General features: G+C 38.2%; 1 protein-coding gene across 1 annotated transcript in view; it reads right to left on the bottom strand.

Moving 5' to 3' along the window:
* Positions 1–1,604: 1,604 nt before the first annotated feature.
* Positions 1,605–20,520, bottom strand: part of LOC126242841 (EEF1A lysine methyltransferase 1) — a 31,122-nt gene continuing 12,206 nt past the window's right edge. Inside the window, exons 2-4 of the mRNA XM_049948120.1 lie at positions 17,154–17,298; positions 11,409–11,618; positions 1,605–1,784 (exon numbers count right to left, since the gene is read on the bottom strand). Coding sequence (XP_049804077.1) covers positions 1,633–1,784; positions 11,409–11,618; positions 17,154–17,298 — 507 coding nt within the window. The 3' untranslated portion in view covers positions 1,605–1,632. The remainder of the gene's footprint in view (positions 1,785–11,408; positions 11,619–17,153; positions 17,299–20,520) is intronic.

Below are 20,520 nucleotides of genomic sequence, written 5' to 3'. Positions count from 1 at the left end.
GTTTTGCAATTCTGTTGTTCAGATGGAATGTGCAGACTTCTCCTTGGCTGCATTTGGTTGGAGTCACTATGCTTTGTACTACATGTTGAGACTTTCTAAGTCTGTAGACAATTTATTTTCTACTTCCTTGGGTGTGCTGGATTGTATGGCTATGGCAAAAAGTTTTGCTAGTAGTGTCTGGCATGTTGAGGTACTTTCCTGTCTCAAGTATGTTGTTACACAACCCCTTCAGCCAAGTTCTTCCGCATTCCCCGATATATTTTATACATTAAAGGAATATGCCATCCAGTCCTGCTGCTTTCCTCATTTTCTGTGTTTTGATAGCCTCATTTACATCACTTTCATTAAAGGGATCCGATAAAGTGGTGTTATCATGAAAGTAGCTGTTGATTTCATTCAGTTCATCCTTTATCTTTTCTCTGGTCTTTGAGTCTACAGTGACCTTCTCAGCTCTTGATTTTATATGTAATGTAAGTTCTGATGGTCTTATCTTCAGTTGCTGTTTGCAAACACTAGTTGCAGTGTCAAGTTTCCTTAATAACATCCATATCTTTCTGCTTGCATGATTGAAATTTAAACTGGAAGTCATGTTCAACCATTTCCACTTCCTCACTGTGTTTAGCTGTTCTAGTATACTTTTACCAGTATCAGGGTTTTCAGTCTTTCGGAATTCAGTGTACATGTTTTCTGTTGTGTCACCCCCGCAATGGGTGTGATGTTTCCTGAGCCCTTGGGCCATATTATGTTTGGCTGCACCGATGGCTCCCACAAATATCTAGAAGTTTTCTATTTTTGGAGCTATTCAACAAATGTTGTGGTCAACCTCCTGAGTACGCTAATCCCAGATAGCTTTCCTAAAATTCCAACTTGGCTTGTAATGGAATTTATGATACTTGTTCTACAGCAGTGCTGGGTTCGTGGGAAGCTTTCCAGGACTTTTCTATTATAACTCACTGGAAGTGTGTTTCCATCAGTTTTTCTTCTCCAGCCCATTCTACCAGTTCCTCTCCATTTTGTCACTGTTTTTATAACCCCAGATTATGTGATGTTTGCTGAAATCACCGAAATATATACATGGCAGAGATACAAATGGTAAGCCTGGAGTTGGTCCCTGGATGTTCAGTGGTTTGTAAACTGAAACAACAGTTAATCATGAAGCTCCAGAGTGATCATGTCAGTGCCACTGATTGCTTGGCAACTCTGTCCCTCAATAGCAGGGAGGCTATTTGTTGCATATATGCCAGAGTCATCAGATAGTTGTCAGGATAACTAACTACTGCAATGTATACAAAAGCAGTGCTACACTGCTTACTAATTGCACAGCATTTTCATTGGAATGATGAAACTTTAACCAGTAATGATATTGCTGTACACAAACATCTGGTTATACTCAGTCCTTGTCTAGTGGTGAAATGACAGCATGCAGAGGGCAACCTAGTGACTTTGAGAAGTACTCTAACCCCTTGCTGTGCAGAATGTTTTAGTCATCCACGTTCTTACCTACACATCACTCAATCTCATGTGGGAGACGAGAAACTGTACTGAAATGAGTGTAAATCTGAATGCTTGCAGGAGAGAAACAAAGGAAATGTAAAACCACAAAGTAAGAAAAAATATTTTTATTGCACAGCATTAAATAAAAGATTTGAGAGAGTCTTTGTCCAGCAATTCCTCACAGTTTGTAAAGCAAGAAAATTCATTTGCCAGATTGTTTTTATGTTTTGGTTGAAAGTAGCTTTTCCTTACATCCAATAGTCTTGAAGCTAGATTTTCCATAACTGCACCTAAAAAATTTTTCAAAGATTTCAGGTTTATGAACATACTATGACAATGTTATTGATACATAGTGTTATTTTTTACTACTACTGCTACTGCTACTGCTACTACTACTACTACTACACTTCGAGGAGCAATCAAAAAGTTTGTTTGAGTGCCTTGCTGCGGCCTATATGCAATGTAGCGCAACGCCTTTGTGGGTATATAAGCACTGATAAATAGGCAAGAGATTGGGGTGGTGTTTGCGTCTTTCTTACATGTGTACAGTAAATGCTGAAATGTGAACTAAGGCAATGTTATTACAAATGCATCCACACAGGACAGTGTGCGGTTATTCTTTTCTGGGCTCCCGATGGACAAACACTAGTAGAAGTCCACTGGAGAAAGGAGAATGTGTGTGGGGCAGCATGTCTGCCGAAAACAACCATTGTTGAATGGTGTGCCAAGTTCCATGTCGATCCCACGTTGATCGATCGAGGAAGCCAATGTTATAACGCGGAAGTTGTGCAGACTCAAGTGGGAGGCACTCAAGAACTTGCCCTATAGTCCTGATCTCTTCCCATACGATTATCACACCTCTGGTCTTGAATGGTCAACGATTCCTGTCAGATGAGGATGCACAGCCAGCAGTTACGAACTTCTTCATGCAGCAGGATACGATGTTTTACCAACCATGAATCTTCAACCTGTTGTGCTGGTGGGATGATTACTTTAATGCTCAAAGTGATTTTGCCTGGTTGGCATACCGAATCTGGATTGTATAGCCATCAAACTGAAAGTTTTTCAACTCTTCTTTATGTTAAAATACAGCTCGCATAGAGAATCTGAATCACGAAGATTGTGAAACATATTCATACAGGACAGCAGTCATCATGAACAATATGAAGTTCCCAGCAGGCAATGGTCAAACAACACTTTAAGTCTCAAACTAATGCAGGCACATTGTAGTACAGAACAATCTGTCTGAAACACGTTTAGCTTGTGTTATGTTTGACAAATGAACTGTTTTAGGAAGCAGTAGCAAATGCAGTGTTAAGAAGGTGCGGCATTCTGCTTAATTTGTAATAAGGCTCTGTAACTCTGGAAATCATATCCAGAATCATTCTGAAATATGGCATGTGAAGAAAGCTGAAAAAGATCTAATTATGCCTTTCTTGGATTTGTAGTTGTTGTGGAAATTATTCAGTTTGTAATAGCAATAAAGTTTGTCCACTGGCACCCATTCCACAAAGACTTTATTTTTCATATGTTTTCCTCAAAACACACGCTCCCACTCACCATGAAGGCGTCTAATATGCAGGCACATGGTGGCATGTCCATGTTTCAAGCCTATTTAGCTGTAAACAAAAACTGTTGCCAGCCCTTCCAATTACAAATTACCTGATTGTCCCTACCAAGATGCTTCGCCAGAGAATTTAAATCACAGGCCCTGAATTTGGCTTAAAACACTGGTTACCTGCTAACCATCTCCCACAGACTTCTGTAACAATTCTGATATTTCCCTCTCTGACTACATAGTACCAAAGAATAAGACCACCTTCATCTCCCTCATCCTCTCCCTTATGGCCTTAGGCACCTTCTGCCCTGAATTGTATGATTGCTTCTGTATATCTCGGGTTGTGTGAATGATTATGTTTACAGTCTTCAAAGCACTTAAACTATAAAAAGTGTCTCGACAAACTATCAGACTTGCAGCATATCCTATATCTATTCAGTGCTTTAGAAGAGTTGGCTATAAGCTAGTTCAGCCTCAGTGTTACCACTGTGAACTATAACTTTCATCTCATCTGAGCTAGGATCTTCTATTCCTCCCTGTCTTGGAATACTATCTTCTGTACGACTTTTATTGTGAAACTGCCCCTGCTGTTTCTTGTTCTGTTATGTAGTTTTTTGTAACTCTTTATTGACCGGTTTAAAACAGCTTTTAGATCTCTTCTGCCATAGGTATTTGAGGATCAATTCAGTATTCTGTTGTTATCCATATTGTACAAATGAGCAAAGAATATCAGCTCTCCTCTTGCTTATTGTTTCTGTTATATTTATTAAATTCTGATTTATTTTGACATTGCTTCTTAATTTTCATGGGTCTGTCATTTTCAGTAAACCCAGTATTTTCCTTACAATTGTTGCCCCCAATGTTTCTAGCTCATCCAATTTGCAATTCAGTGTTACACCTTCATTGGCATACAGGCACTGTGCTCAGTGTTTTATTTTGAGGTTCTCAGATAACTATTTTTTGTTATAAATGTTCTTTGTAGTATCATAAGCTTGTTCCATCTTGTGGATTCGTCCCTCTACAACAGATTTTTCTAAACTATTTTCTGGATTATTTCTCCCACAAATTTGAATTTCTTTACTTTTTCTATTTGACAAATTTAAAGACTTTTTATATCTGTAATACATTTTTTTTCTATAAGGATTATTAATGCTGTTTTGTTGGCTCCCTCCCCCAAGTGACTGAAAGTGACTGATTTGCATACTTTTTATGTATTATTTATTTTTGTACCTCCCTCCAATATCTACAACAAGGCATTGCTTTTTCTTCTTTATTGTTATTACTTTTCTCCAAAGAAAAAAATTTCAAAAGCTAGATTTATTTGGCCTTTTCTTATTTGTGTGTTTGTTACTCCTATTACCAGTCCTGTTATTCCTATTCAAAAAGTGGTTTTAATATTTTATTCCCTTCTGTTTCAGACATGGTCAATTGCGGACTAGAATATTTATTTCTGTGGTAATGGAAAGTTCTGGTTGAATTTAAAAAACAGAAAGTAGTAAGGAGAATTTAGTATGATATTGAACCTTTGCATCATTAAAGAGTGTAGTACAATAATTATACCCCAATTTGTTAATCTTTGCAACTGCTTGCAATGATGGATAGTAGTGGATGTGCTGAAGACATTACTTGCAACTTCTGTAATAAGATGCCTAGCTACATTTCTGTTTGCAGTCACAAAAAAAGCCTGGTTCATCCTAAACTCTTTCCTTGGCAATACTCACTTGAAGTAGTGTTAAATCATATTGCCTATGTTTCAATAAACAAAATCATTTTGTGTTGGGCACTCCACATTCACTGACAGTAAGTAACATCAAAAGCCCATAAGTATTTGAAATACATAAAAATTGATCACTCTGCATCATTCAACAATGGAAAATCCAGGATGGAAAGTAACAATATTATGAAAAGGATAGTTGCCACTCACTGTATAGTGCAGATGCTGAGTCACAGATAGGCACAGCAAAAAGACTGTTGGAAAATGAGCTTTCAGCCAACAAGGCCTTTATCAGAGATAGAACAACACACACATACACGACTGAAGTCTCTGGCTGCTCAGACATCTGCATCATTGTCATTAGTTAAGACGAAGCTTGAATATCGAACAGTGGAGCTAAACTAGGTGGCACACTGTATTATTGAACAATAACAGCCCATACAAATACCTTATTGTAACAATTGGTACATATGTGGAATGTAATGGTAACGAAGGCTCAGCCTTGGGTGAAGTAGGTAGCACACTTCAGTTCACAAATAGGGTACTGGGAAAATTCCATCAGTCTACAAAACAGACTGTTACAGAACACTTATGGAACCTGTCATAGATAATTTATCAAGTGTGTGGGACCTATAAGAAATAGGACAAAAAAGGAGATTTTGAGGATATACAAAAAAAAGGCAGCACAAATGGTTTGTTTGACACATAGGAGAGCGTCATGGTAATGCTGAAAAAACTGAACTGGCAGATGTTTGAAGATAGACACAAACTATCTACACCTACATCAATCAACTTTACAGTGTGTGACAGAGGGTGCCCTGTACCACTACTAGTAATTTCCTTTCCTATTCCATGTGCAAACAGAACAAGAGAAAAACAACTGTCTATATGCCTCCATATAAGCCCTAATTTCCTGTATCTTATCCTTGTGGTCCTTACACACAATGTATGTTGGAGAAAACAGAATCATTCTACACTCAGCCTCAAATTCTGGTCCTCTGAATTTTCCCAATAGTCATCTGCCCTCCAGTGATCCCCATTTGGGTTCCCGAAGCATCTCCATAACACTTGCGTGTTGTTCTTCTTCTTCCGTGTCCGGATGCACCAATTATATCTTCCCTTCCCAGAAATTAGCAACGTAGATTGCTTTGTCATTGACTTTCCAAATATCACCTTTAGTGCATGTCATAGACATATCTGGCCAGATCAGTAGGTGGTCCAAGTCCTGTATTGCTCCGCATTCACACCTGTCGCCATCACTGTAACCCCATTTAAATAGGTTTGATTTGCACCCAGTTACTCCAGTGCGCAGCCGGTTTAATGACCTCCAAGTTGTAAAGGGTAGTTGAAATCCTGCAGATCCCTCCTCAAGTAGTTCCATTGTGGAGTGTGGCACCATTTCTTCCCAAAGAGATAGCCGCCTTGCGGCGGGCTTGGTGGCGAGCTCTTCAGTAGTTTCAATGAAACTCCTTCGGGATTTCAGCCGGACACGTTGTTTTCGGTGCATATGCATCGGGTGTCGAGGATCATTCTTTTGTTTTGATCTTTCGATCTCGGCGGCTACTTGTCTGCGGATAGTGGGTGGTGCTATGCCTATGATGGGGTAAATGATGTCTGTGGGAGTTGGTTTGAGGCATCCTGTGGCAATACGTACAGTTTCATTTACGGCGACGTCAACTTGCTTAGTGTGAGCAGAGTTCCTCCAAACTGGCGCCGCATATTCCGCTGCTGAGATACTCAGCACCAGACCCGTGGTGCGCAAAACATGTGGTTGAGCTCCCCATGATGAACCTGTTAGCTTCCGCAGAATGTTGTTCCTGGCACAGACCTTTTTTTTAGTGTTGTGACAGTGCTGCTTAAAAGTAAGTGCTCTGTCCAATGTTACTCCCAGGTATTTTGGGCTGTTTGTATGTTTCAGCTCTTCCCCTTGCCACATGACTCGGAGTTTCCGTTTGGCTTGTTTGTTCCTAAGATGGAAGGCGGATACTTGAGATTTACTAGGGTTTGGTTTGAGATTATTGTCGTCGTAATAGGTAGCAAGTTCTGTTAAGGCTCCTGTGAGATTCTCCTCCACCTGTTCAAAGGTTTTATCCTGTGTGGCCACTGCTGCATCATCAGCATATATGAACATTCGTGTCTGGCGGCTGATGGGAAGATCATTGGTATAGATGTTAAATAATATTGGAGCCAAGACACTACCCTGTGCAAGTCCATTTTTCTGTGTCCTCCAACGGCTGTTTTTAGATTGTAAGGTTACATAGTAGCGTCTGTTTTGTAGCAGACATTGCACGAACATAGAAAGGGTGTAGTCCTTAGTGACATTATACACTTTCTGCGTAAGCAACTTATGGTTAACTGTGTCATATGCAGCACTGAGATCCAGGAATGCGACCCCAGTTACTTCTCCTCTCTGATAGCCGTCTTCGATGTACTGTGTGAGATTAAGAATTTGGCCACAGCATGATTTTCCTGGTCGGAATCCAGCTTGTTCGTTAATGAGGGCTTTGTCCACATAATCAGCTATGCGTTTGAGGACCATTCGCTCCAGCACTTTAAATAAATGACAAAGCAGTGATACAGGCCGGAAATTTTTAGCTTCAGCTGGGTCTTTCCCTGGTTTTAGTAACGCAATAACCCGAGCTTTCCTCCACAGTTTAGGAATTTGCATTGTTGTAATACAGTTATTCATTAGCTCTAGGATCCATGCTTGTACTCCCGGTCCAAAATGTTTAATTTGCTCAGATCTCAGATCGTCGAGGCCAGCGGCCTTATTGTTTTTCAAATCATTGATGGCATCTTGTAGCTCCTGAAGGAAGAATGGGCGAGCTAGGAAGCTAATCTCCTCGTTCAATTTTCTTTTAATTTTGCCATTCCTGATCTTCCTTTTAGTTTTTCCGTTCATGAGTAGTTGGTGAGCTATCTGATCGGGTGTAACGTCACTGTAATTTGGTTGTGGTTCTGTTGGGTCGTTGTTGAGACTTTTGACCAGTTTCCATGCCTTCCTACTGCTGTGCTTCATGTCCGTCTCTTGAAGGAGGTTGCACCACTTTTCCTTTCTCGCTTCGGAGATACCAGACATCAGCGTGTTGTTTGAACTTACCAGTAACAAATCTAGCAGACCGCCTCTGAATTGCTTCGATGTCTTCCTTCAATCCAACCAGGTATGGGCCCCAAACACTCAAGCAGTGATCAAGAATAGGTTGAACTAGCATCCTATGTGCAGTCTCCTTTACAGATGAACTGCACCCTCCCAGAATTCTCCCAGTAAACTGACATTGACCATTCACCTTTCCTACAACAACCCTCACACACTCATTCCATTTCATATCGCTTTGGAACATTACAAACAGTTATTTAAACAATGTCTCTGTGTCAAGCAGGACACTATTAATGCTGTATCCGAACATTACAGATTTGTTTTTCCTACTCGTCTGCATTAACTTACATTTTCTACATTTACAGTTAGCTGCCATTCATCACACCAAACAGAAATTTCATCTAGGTCATTTTGTATTCTCCTACAGTCACTCAAATTTGGCACCTTACCATACACCACAGCATCGTCAGCAAACAACCGCAGATTGCTGCCCACCCTGCCTGCCAAGCCATTTATGTATCTAGAGAATAATGGCAGTCCTACCACACTTCCCTGGAGCACTCCTGATGATACCCTTGTCTCTAATGAACACTTGCTGCCAAGGACAACATGTTGGGTTCTATAACTATCCCAAGAAAGTCTACTTCTGAAGTTTCAAGAACCAGTTTTAAGTGAGGGATCTAGGAACACACTGCAATCCCCTATGTATCACTTCCCTGGATATCATGAAGACATGATTAGACTAATTACAGAATGCAGAGAGACATTTATGCAATCTCCCCGCAATCCATGCATGAATGGAATAGGAAGGAGCCCTAATAAACAGTACAATGGCAAGTACCCTCTGCCACGCACTTAGCAGTGTTTTGGTAAAGAGACAGGCAAAAAGAAAATAAATAAAACCCTACTAGTGATGGGGAGATCATGCTGTAACATGTCTGGCAAAAGACAAGGAAAAGTGCTTTACATCAAGGGAGATCTACACCCTCATAATGTTTCCTGCGGACAATGGCAGGTTCAAATAAGAATTCACAGTGTATACTAAAGCTGTAAAGCATTTCAATGAAACTTTCAGCAACTGATTGGAGAAATTGAAAACTGCTGGTCAAAACTCAGGGAAATGAGTTCATTCATGAGACAATGTCTATCAATGATCATCTGGGACGCATATCCACTAAAGAAACTGAGTCCAGTTCTCAGAAGACCAGCATTATTTGCAACAAGTTTATATGGTCGGAGTAAAAACATTATAGAGGTGCACAATAAACTCCAATGACAGTTCATACAACTAATGAATTGTACAGCATATGATGCAATGCCCATAAAATTCCATCCAAACACAGTACTGATAAAATCTATTTAAACAATGTATAGACACAAACAGATAAAAATTCACTTTTATTCCAATGCTTGTCTTTCTTCCTTTGCATATTTAATACATCTGGTTCTCTTACTCTACACACATCCACTTACTTGCATCTTTCCCGTTCTTGGTAAATTCAATATATCATTAACAGTGTTAGGAAAAGATAGATTGCTACTTACTGTAAAGAAGACACATTAAGTTGCATACAGACACAATTAAAAGACACTTACACAAAGTGTTTGGCCACAGCCTTCATCAGCAAAAGAGAAATGCTCACCAGTCATACACACAAGCGAGCACACCTCATACACACATGACCGCCAACTCTGGCAGCTTGAGCCAGAATGCTGGGCAGCCCAAGCTCCTGGTGTTTGTGGTGATGTGTACATGAGATGTGCTTGTTTGTGTGTGTGAATGATGTGTGTTCCTCTTTTTAATGTTGAAAGCTGTGGCTGAAAGCTTTATGTAGGCTGTGGCTGAAAGCTTTATGTAAGTGTCTTTTAATTATGCCTGTCTATAACTTAACATGTCTTCTTTATCATAAATAACAACCTACCTTATCCTACACTTACATCTATACTCTGCAAACCACCATGATGTGCATGGTAGAGGGTAAATCCTATTGTACCAGTTATTACGGTTTCTTCCTGATTCATGTAAAGAGTGCAGGGAGAATAATTGATCGAATGCCTCTGTGTGTGCAATAATTATTCTAACCTTATTCTCACAATCCCTGTGTGAGCAATACGTAAGCGGTCATAACATACTCCTAGGAGAATCATTTAAAGCTGGTTCTTGAATTTCTGTTAATAAACTTTCTCGGGATAGTTCATGTCTATCTTCAAGAGACTTCCATTTCAGTTCCTTCAGTATCTCTGTGACACTCTCCTATGTATTAAACAAAACTGTGACCATACGTGGGTGCCCTTCTTTGCATACTTTCTGGCACATGTCCCACACACTCTGGCAATATTCTATAAACGGTCGCACGAGTTATTTGTAAGCAATCTTCTTTGTAGACTGACTGCACTTCCCCCAATATTCTACAAATAAACCTGCTTTATCCATGATTGAACCTATCTGATCGTTCCATTTCATATCCTCACAAAGTATTACACACAGTTATGCTATTGTATACGATGGAGGTTCCCTCCCATTATGAACTATTTTACTGGGTACATATCTATCCAGTGCATGGTCAACTATTCTTTTAAATTTGAGCCAGAATTCCTCTACATGCTCCTGCCCTGTGTTGGAAGTTTCAAGTTCATTATCCAGTTTACTGAACTCACATATTTTTTTTCTGCTTGTTCTGGTTGTCCTTTGGTAATCATTGTAGCCACAACCGTGTCTTGATCATTGATACCAGTTTCAATGTGGACATCCTCAAAGAGGTCAGGTCTATTTGTTGCCATTAGATCCAACATATTTCGATCTTGAGTGGGGTTCCTAACTAACTGTTCTAGGTAATTTTCCTACATTGGTGATTTTCCTACTTGGACTTTCCTTTGTCACTATATCGCTAGTAACATATTACTTCGCAAACATGACTTCTGTTAGGTTCCAAACACCACTCTCCAATCTTGCTATCTTTTATAGTTTTGTTTTCAAATGGTGCAACACAAAAATACTCATCACTGAATACTTCTCCATTACATGGGTTTTCTCCTTATTCTTCATATAATAACTCTTAAGCATTCTGATTTGCATGCTTGTTTAGCTTTTTGTCTGCTATATCCTCTATTAGTAACAAAAGTTTGGAAACACCTAACAGTGGAGCCCAGTAATACTGAGGTTTGTAAAGTAACTTTCAGACAAAGCTACTTATTTGCAAATTTATTTAAGAAACAGTTTTTTCCCTCATTCTTTGTTATCATCACCCCAGCCTCATTAATTCTTTCAGCTGTTCACATTTACTGGAACAGCAACCTTTCTCCCAACTCATCAGCCATCTGTGTGCTGATCAGATAAGTGTAACATTGAATACTTATTCAGTGTGGTTCTTTCTAATGTGGTTGCATTCACTTTTAATAGCAGTTATACAGTGTGAAGCAGTTGCATGTACTGAAGATCTTAAAACCTGCATAATAGTTCTGTATGCATAAGAAAATGGATAATAAGTTACATGGTTCTATAACTGAAATTAAACAATAAATGGCAAATCACTGTTGATACATACCAGTGCAAAGAATTATTTTATTCCTTGTCAAAAACTTGACTGTCTCACAAGTTTTAGATAAGCATTCATCTGACAAGAAAGGTGGATCAGCAACAATGACATCGAAATAATGCTGAAATGATTCTGGAATTTGTAATGGAGACTTGTAATCATAAAAAATATAGTCATCCCCATATAATGCAAATCGTTGATCATACTCAAACAGCTTCACTGCAAAAAGAACAACACACACTTGAAGAACTGACAAAGTAGGTTAGTAGGAAAGCATAAATACTTTTAATTATAAGCAAACTAGAAAAAAAGTCACCAACCTAAGGCTATTTGGTGCAGCACTGCTAACAGACAGTACACAAAAACTAACTGGTTTTTGTACAACCAAAGCAAAACAGAAGACTAGAGTAAATATTTGAGAAAAATAAGGCAAAAATTTTAAATGGCGACTGTAGAACTAACAAAGCTAGACATCCATTAGAAGTTAATCTTTTGTGCATGTACCACTCACCTGGTGGCAATGTGGAGAGACTTTCTTCAACACATTAACTGAAGTCCTGGAAAGGCTCTCAACCACTAAACCTAACATATTAATACTGGAAACGTGAATATTAACAAAGCTGTTAGTGTGAAACTAATAATGACTTCCTGAACACTTTGCACTCTTTACGCTTGTCGTAAATAGTAAACATACTACTAGGGTAAAAAAAAAAAAAAAAAAAAAAAAAAAAAAAAAAAAAAAAAAAAAACAGACCCTCTACTTACAGAAACCAACTGAAAAAATTGTAAAGCATTTGTAAAATATTGTGGTTTATCATCACTGTCAGATTATAAAGATAAAGACAGGCTTGGTAAACCAACAAATTTGCATGCCTACAGAACTATCTTCTCAGAATGTAAAATACATACTTCTTCTGGGGCATCCGTGAAGTGTGTATGGAAAATAAGGGTGGTAACATATGAGAATTCCACTGTCAGATGCAGGTGAGGGAATAGGTAGATGGAAAGAGTACACTGAAGGCCTCTATGATGGGGGGGGGGGGGGGGGGACCTGTCTGATTACATGATTGAAGAAGAAAGAGGAGTCGGCAGGAAAGAGATAGGAGATCTAGTATTAGAAGCAGAATTTTTAGAGAGCTTTGGATGATTTAAGATCAGATAAGGCAAAAGGGATGGATAATATTCAATGGGAATTTCTAAAATAATTGGGGAAGTGGCAACAAAAAGACTATTAATGTTGGGATGTATGAGACCGGCAATACTTCATCAAACATTTGGAAAAACATCATTCACACAATTCTGAAGATAGCATGAGCTGTAAAGTGTGGGAATTATTGCCCAATCAGCTTAACTGCTCATGCATCCAAGTGTCTGAAAAGAATAATATACAAAGTGTAGAAAAGAAAATTGAGGACCTGTTAGATGATGGTCAGTTTGGCATTAGGAAAGGCAAAGCCACCAGAGATGCAGTTCTGATGTTGCATTTGATAATGGAAACAAGACCGAAGAAAAATTAAGACACGTTCATTGGATTTATTGACCTGGAAAAAGCAGTCAACAATGTCAAATGGCGCAAGATGTTTGAAGTTCTAAGAAAACGAGGAGGAGGAGGAGGATATTGGTGTTTAACGCCCCGTCGACAACGAGGTCATTAGAGACGGTTCTAAGAAAAGAAAAATATAATAAGCTATAGAGGAAGACGGGTAATACACAAAATGTATAAGAACCAAAGGAGAACAATATGGCTGGATGACCAAGAAAAAAGTTCTCGGAGTAAAACGGTATAAGAGAGGGATTTAGTTTTTGTACCTACTGTTCAATCTGTACATTGAAGATGCAATGATGGAAATAAAAGAAAGGTTCATGAATATGATTCAAATTCAAGATGAAAGGATATCAATGATAATATTTGCTGATGACATTGCTATCTTCAGTGAAAGTGAAGAAGTATTACAAGATGTGCTGAATGGAATGAGCAGTCTAATGAGTACAGAATATGGACTGAGACTACACTGAAGGTAGATGAAAGTAATGAGAAATAGCAGAAATGAGAACAGCAAGACACTTAACATCAGGATTGGTGATCACAAAGTATATGAATTATATTCATTATATTCTGCTAACTAGGCAGCACAATAACCCATGAGACTGATAAGGTAAGGAATGAGGGGTTCTCTGCAGAATCGGCAAGGAAAGGAATATATGGGAAACACTGACATGAAGAAGGGACAGGATAACAGGACATCTGTTAAGACATCAGGGAATAACTTCCATGGTACTACAGGGAACTGTAGAGGGTAAAGACTATAGAGGAAGACTGAGATAGGAGCACATCCAGTAAATAATTGAGGATGTAGGTAGCAATAGCTACTCTGAGATGAGAAGGTTGGCGCAGGAGAGGAAAACAATGTACTATGCTAAATTCTGCATATAGTTTAAATTAATTCAGAGGAAACATTTTCAAAAGTAACCATTTCAATAGCAGATATGGAAACTAATGGATAAATATGGGGTATTATAAAGTCCTCCTACACATATAATTTCTCAGTTGTTTACAAAAGCACTGCACTAATCCACAGATCTTGGATGACTATCATAGGTAAAAAAGATTTACAGGAGGGTACTTGATGCAGCATAAAAAAATCATCCAATGACAAAAATAACATGTAATGCATATAATAAAAGCAAAGTAGTATGGGATGTCATAATACATGAAACTGGGAAAGGCAGACACATATAACAACAAACAAATCAAAGATGAGGGCTGAGCAGCAGAAAACCCTCTATAGTTGGAAAATTTTGTATGTATGTTCCTAAAACATATGTAGCACTGACAATGAATTACACTGCAAGCACAATGATGATGTTGCCTACAAAAGAGCATGAAGTCATAAAGATACTTCATAAAGTAAAAAATAAAAAGCCCGTAGGCATGAAGAATGGTCTAGTCTCTGTCCTGGAGACATGTATAGACAGCATACAAACACCGTTATCAAACACAATAAATGAGTCCTTTAGTTCAGGTATGAGGTGTGATCAAAAACATATTTAGTTTATTTCTGACAGTCAAAAAGGTTATAATGTTTTCGAGTGCTAAGTGAATTTTTACGTTCGAAAAAGATGGATTAAAGAATCTGCATCAAATTTTGCTTGAAAAAATGGAATGAAGTGCATCACTGCAATTGAAATGTTGACTGTGGCCGTTGGTGAATCTACTAAGAGTAAGACAAGAGTTTACAAGTGTTTGAACGTTTCAAAGCAGGTCAAGAAGATGTTGAAGACAGGTAATGGACCCCCAGCACATCAATTACTCGTGACAATGTGGAAGAAGTAAGGACAATGGTTCTGGAAAATCATCAAATCGCTGTTGGAGAGGTTGCTGATGATGTTGGTATATTCCTTAGCTCATGGCAAGCAATTTTTCAGATGTTTTGGGCATGAAATTTGTAGCAGCAAAGTTTGTTCTGAAATTGTTGAATTTTGGCCATAAACAATGTTGTGTACACATCATTCATTCCAAGGAGCGTTTGACAAGTTTCATCACATCAAAAGGTTCTTCTCACTGTTTTCTTCAATTACAATGGGATAATACATCATGAGTTTCTGTCTTATGGTCAAAAAGGAATGTTATCTGGATGTTACGCACTGTTTGGATGAAGCAATTTGTAGAAAACAACCAGAAATGGGGCGAAACCACTCATGGAAATTACATCACGATAATGCTCCCATTCACACCTCAATGCTTGTGTGTTACTTTGCCTAAAAACAAAACCGTTATGGTGCTGCAACTTCTTTCTATTCCTGAGGCTGAAGAAAACCATGAAAGAACATCGTTTGGCTATCACTGATACAATAAAAACAGAATTGCCAAAGGAGCTGAAAATCATAATGAAATGTGAGTTATAGACGTGCTTTCAAGAACGGAAAAAGTGACTGCACAAGTGTATTATATCTGAAGGGGACTAAGTTGTTGTTGATGAATACATATTGTTTAAGAAAAACAAAATTTCACAATACTTTTTGATCACATCTCATATTTTTCCAGAGTATCTAAAGCACACATGAGTTGTGGTGTTACTAAAGGAAGGTAATGTAGAAAGTACAGAAAACTGCAGAACAGTTTCACTATTGTCAGTATTCTCAAAAATAGTTAAATCAGTCATAACAGACTAATCTGTTGTGTGACGAAAGACAACATTTTTAGCAAAGCATGTTCGGTTTCCAAAGTGGGAAACTTAGAATATCAGACATTACAGAGTTCGTAGAAGCGGTACTTGAATCTCTTGACAAGGATGACTGTGTTACAGATGCACTCGTGGACTTGTCCACAGTTTTTGACACTGCTAAACATAAAATACTACTAATAAGCTACAAGCACTACATGTCAGAGGAATAGCTAACAAATGGTTTCAGTCTCACTTGGAAAACAGGTTGCTAAACGTTCACATGTCTGCTGATGATAAATTTTTAGTAAAACAAAGAAACACATAAACACACATGTTCCTTACAGTAGTGTACAGGATCCAATAATGGCTTTCCAGACAGTACAAGACACAGAGAAAAAATTCTCTCTGCTAATGACAGCAGTGACACAGCCACTGATAAAACATGAGAACTCCTATTACAGAAAGGAAATGAAACCCTCAAGAATTTTTTGCAAGTGGGCAGTAGCCTACATAATAAATTAACAATGCACATAAAAGAAACAAATAGTATGCATTTCATCATAACAAGGGAAAACAATTCTGTCACATTAAGCGAAGATGATAAATCTATAGATTGTGTAGCAAACACAAAGTTTTTTACAGATGAATATTGATTAGCATGGAATAAACACACAAAGGCCCAGGTACAATAATGTCATCAGCATGTTTCACTCTTAGAGCTGAATCACCAGTTTGTAAGTCCCAAAGTCTTGTTGTGATATACTACTCTTTTCTTTTCTTAGCTATAGGATTTTTTTCTGGGAATTGAGGGCATAAAACAAGGACACAATTTTTAAACTGTAGAAAAAGGCCATAATAATAATAATAACAATAATAATCAGAATTTGAAGTTGGGCAGCTTGTAAAGAACTGTTTAAAAAACTGAGTATCTTTACTGCACCATGTTATGTATCATTCCCCTTTAAAAATGTGTGTGTGTGTGTGTGTGTGTGTGTGTGTGTGTGTGTGATGCAGTCTTCATTACACTGAATGTGATATGCTTCAACCTACACTGAACTTTATTAAAGTAATATACAAAGCACTTTTTGTGTAACAAATTTCATATGTTGTTCAGTAAGATATAAAATCTTTGTCCATTCAATACTTTACAAGATAGAGAACATTATATGAATGTCCACCTCAAGTTTTTATATTAGAATGACATTTCAGAGGTCTTCTTCCGTTTTACGCTGATGTCAAGCCTTATTGTTACAATGTTTGGACTTATTCTGTGGCACACCACATTGCTCCAACCACCCCACCTTGAAGACAAGCAGCGGTCCCCTGAACACTTGCCACACACAAAAACAGATAACAAAAACCTCCTGCTGCATAAACTTAATAAATAAGGTACTCCGTGTACCACAAGGTCCTGAGTAAGTGTTTTTCTTTCTGCACTACTACAGGAACCTCCCTAAAATTAATCCTTTCTCTTATCTTACCTTTATTTCAACAGTTCTATTAGTGTCAGCTCCAGACTGATCAACTACTAAGTTGTCGTTATTGCTAATTTCAGACTTCACACTATCTGCTTGCACAAATGTCTTACCAACTGATTTATGGGTCTTCTTGATCATGGGAAATAATGTTGGACAGGAAATCAAAGCAATTTTTCCACTCTCACCAGCTGCCTTCACTGCTGCTTCTGCCAAGATTCTAGTGGTTTCATCATCATACCAGAACTGACTTAATTGCTGTAAGAGGAGAAGAATAACAATCAAGAAAGATCATTCAGTAAGAGTAAACTACAACTTTAATATTCCAACATTTACACTATCTAAAGATTTCGCTAGCAGTTAATGCAAGACATTAGTCGACAATTCATACATTCTCTGAAGTTCAGCAAAAGAACAGTGCTTTGTCAAAAAGTTTGAAAAGGAAAATGTTGACGAAAAGCAGTTACGACTTTTATTTGTGGACCTAGAGAAAACAGTCAACAATGTAAGGTGAAATAAGATGTCATTAATCCTCAAACACAAGGTAAAAATAAAGTGAAGAATAAGTAATCTACAGCAGCCCAGTAAAAGCAATATGTGAGGCTGATCAAGAAATAAAAGTCTATATGAAGAAGGATGTGAGTCAGAATCATAACTTGTCACCATTGTTTTTAACTATCATGCAAAAGAAAAAGGAGGGAGGGGGGGAGGGGAGGGAGGGAGAGAGTAAGAGAAAGAATGCTGTAAGGAGGAGGAAAGAGTAAGGTAAGTTGATACCAATGGTAAGTTATATAGATGTAGTCATTCTGGCCAACAGTAAGGAAGGAACAGGAGACCTCTTGAACGATCAGATAATTCAAAGTTTGAAGACATGGAGGAAGGCATTAAACCTGTCAAAGACATGATTTTTCACAAAAAAAAGAAAAAAACATATTTCTGAGTACTGAAAAGCTATTACACTTAATTACCTATAGGTCATTTGCTAAAATTATTAAACCAAAGTTAATAAACTCATCAACAAAAACTGTAAAAATAAAATAGTTGTTGCTTTTATATATTTTAAGAAGGTAATTACTTCAAAAATACATCTTGTATGTAATATTACTACTGATTTTCTTGTTTTTTTATACAGCATCCACCCACCCTGTTCCTCTCTAATAAAACATACATCCCGATTTTAATTATTTTGGTCATCTTGTTTTTGTCATCTCACTTCTGATAATGCAACTTTTTATTTTTATGTTATTTAATAGTTTTTATTTAAGTTTTTTTTTCTTATTTAATTCTTCTTTTAACTCTCCTTACCTGTAATGAGATTGTAAAATTCTGCACTCTCTTGTCCTGTCACAGAGTTGCCCCAGATATTTTCACCTACAACCACCACAAACATACTCTGCAAGCCTCCACACTGTGCATGCCAGAGGGTACCTTCTACCACAAGTCATTCTCTTCCCTATTCCATTCACAAATGGAGCGAGAGAAAAATGATTGTCTATACGTCTCTATATGAGCCCTAGTTTTCCTTACCTTGTCTTCATGGTCCTTACGTAAAATGAACGTTGTTGGCAGTAGAATCATACTTCAGTTAGCCACAAATGCTGGTTCTCAATAGTCTTTCACAAACAGAACATTAACTTCTCAGACCATCTCTGTAATACTCGCGTGTTTTATCGAACCTACCAGTCACAAATCTAGCAGCATGCCCCTGACTTGCTTCAATGTTTTCCTTTAATCTGAAATGGTTTGGATCCTACTTAAGCAGTACTCAAGAATGACTGCACTATTATATTAATGAGGTCTCCTTTTTCGATGAGCTACAATTTCCTAAATTTCCCCCAATAAACCAAAGTCGACTATTCGCCTTCCCTACTACCACTCTTACGTGCTCATTCTATTTCATATCACTCTGCAACGTTATACCTAGATATTTGACATGACTGTGTCAAGGAGCACAACATTAATATTGTATTCGAACTTTACAGGATTATTTTTCTTCCTCATCTGCATTAACTTACATATTTCTAAATTTGGAGCAAGCTGCCATTCACCACACTAAACAGGATTTCTCCCCTAGTCATTCTGTATCTTCCTTCAGTCACTCAGTGGTGAGACTTTCCTGCACACTAAAGCGTCATCAGCAAACAGTCGCAGATTGTTGCTCAACCTATCCATCAGGTCATTTACGTTTGTAAAGAACGAGGAGTCCTATCACACTTCTGTGGGGCACTGCTGATGACATTCTTGACTCTTACGAACACTCCCCATCCGGGACAATGTAACGGGTTCTTTTGCTTAAGAAATCTCCATGCCACTCACTCACCTGAGAACCCATTCAAAATGCACCAGCTTTTGTTAACAGTCTGCAGTGGGGCACTGTGTCAACTGCTTTCTGGAAGTCTAGGAATATGTTATCTGTCTGTTGTCCTTCATCCTTGGTTTGCAGAATATCATGTGAAAAAAGTGCAAGCTGACTTTTGTCAAAAGTGATGCTGTCTAAATCTGTGCTAGTTTGTGGACAGAAGCTTTTCTATCTCAAGGACATTTATTACATTCAAACTTAAGACTACACTCAGCAAACTGATGATAATGATATTAGTCTACATACGACGGCTATTCAGAAAGCAGGTAACGTTTTGGCTTTAAAAATTAAAAAACTAAGTTCAAGAAATACATTTGTGACTGACATACTACTGTTTGAGAAAATCAACCTTGCCTATCCCAAAACACTGTCGCCATCAACTTCCTTGCTGACAAGGTTTGCTAACATTTTCTTGGTTTTTGGGGGGACCTTGTGTGCCCCCAATCCATAGGCTGTAATTTTGTCTCGCAATTGACACGTTTCACCCAAGTCTCATCACCGGTTATGATCTGATCCAGTAATGTTTGTGGTAGGCCTCCAGAAATGTCAGCATTGCCCCCATTCGCTGTTCTTTATGGGGCTCTGTAAGCATTTTGGGCATCCATCATGCACAAAATTTGTGGTAGCCTAGCTTTTGAGTGACAATTTCAAACAACAAAGTCCATGAAACTTGTGGAAACGAAAGTTAAAGCACCGTTATTGTGAAGTGACAGTTTTCACGAATCGTTACATCAACTTAAGTGACAAGATCGTCAGTCACAATGCTTGAGTGTCCACTCTTCATCATGAACGTTGGTTCGGCCATTTTTAAACCGAATGCTCCATTTCCAGATGGAACATTCACTCATTACGTTGTTTCCGTACACTTCGCACAGTTCACAATAAATTTCTATAGGTTTTAGGTTTTTTTGCCGACAAAGATAAATTTCTATAGGTTTTAGGTTTTTTTGCCGACAAAATCCATATCACAGACCGCACCTCACAACTGGTGGGATTTTGGATTGCAGCGCACACTTCAAATTCAAATATCAAAATAAATAAATAAATAAATAAAACAGATGCACAGAGACATTCCCACTGTCATGGACGGATGCCGACTGAGCTGCCAAGCACGCACATAC

This window comes from Schistocerca nitens, chromosome 1 (assembly GCF_023898315.1).
Source record: "Schistocerca nitens isolate TAMUIC-IGC-003100 chromosome 1, iqSchNite1.1, whole genome shotgun sequence".
Classification (NCBI taxonomy): Eukaryota; Metazoa; Arthropoda; class Insecta; order Orthoptera; family Acrididae; genus Schistocerca; species Schistocerca nitens.
Note: the sequence above shows the minus strand (reverse complement) of the source record. Positions and strands in the feature narration are given on the sequence as shown.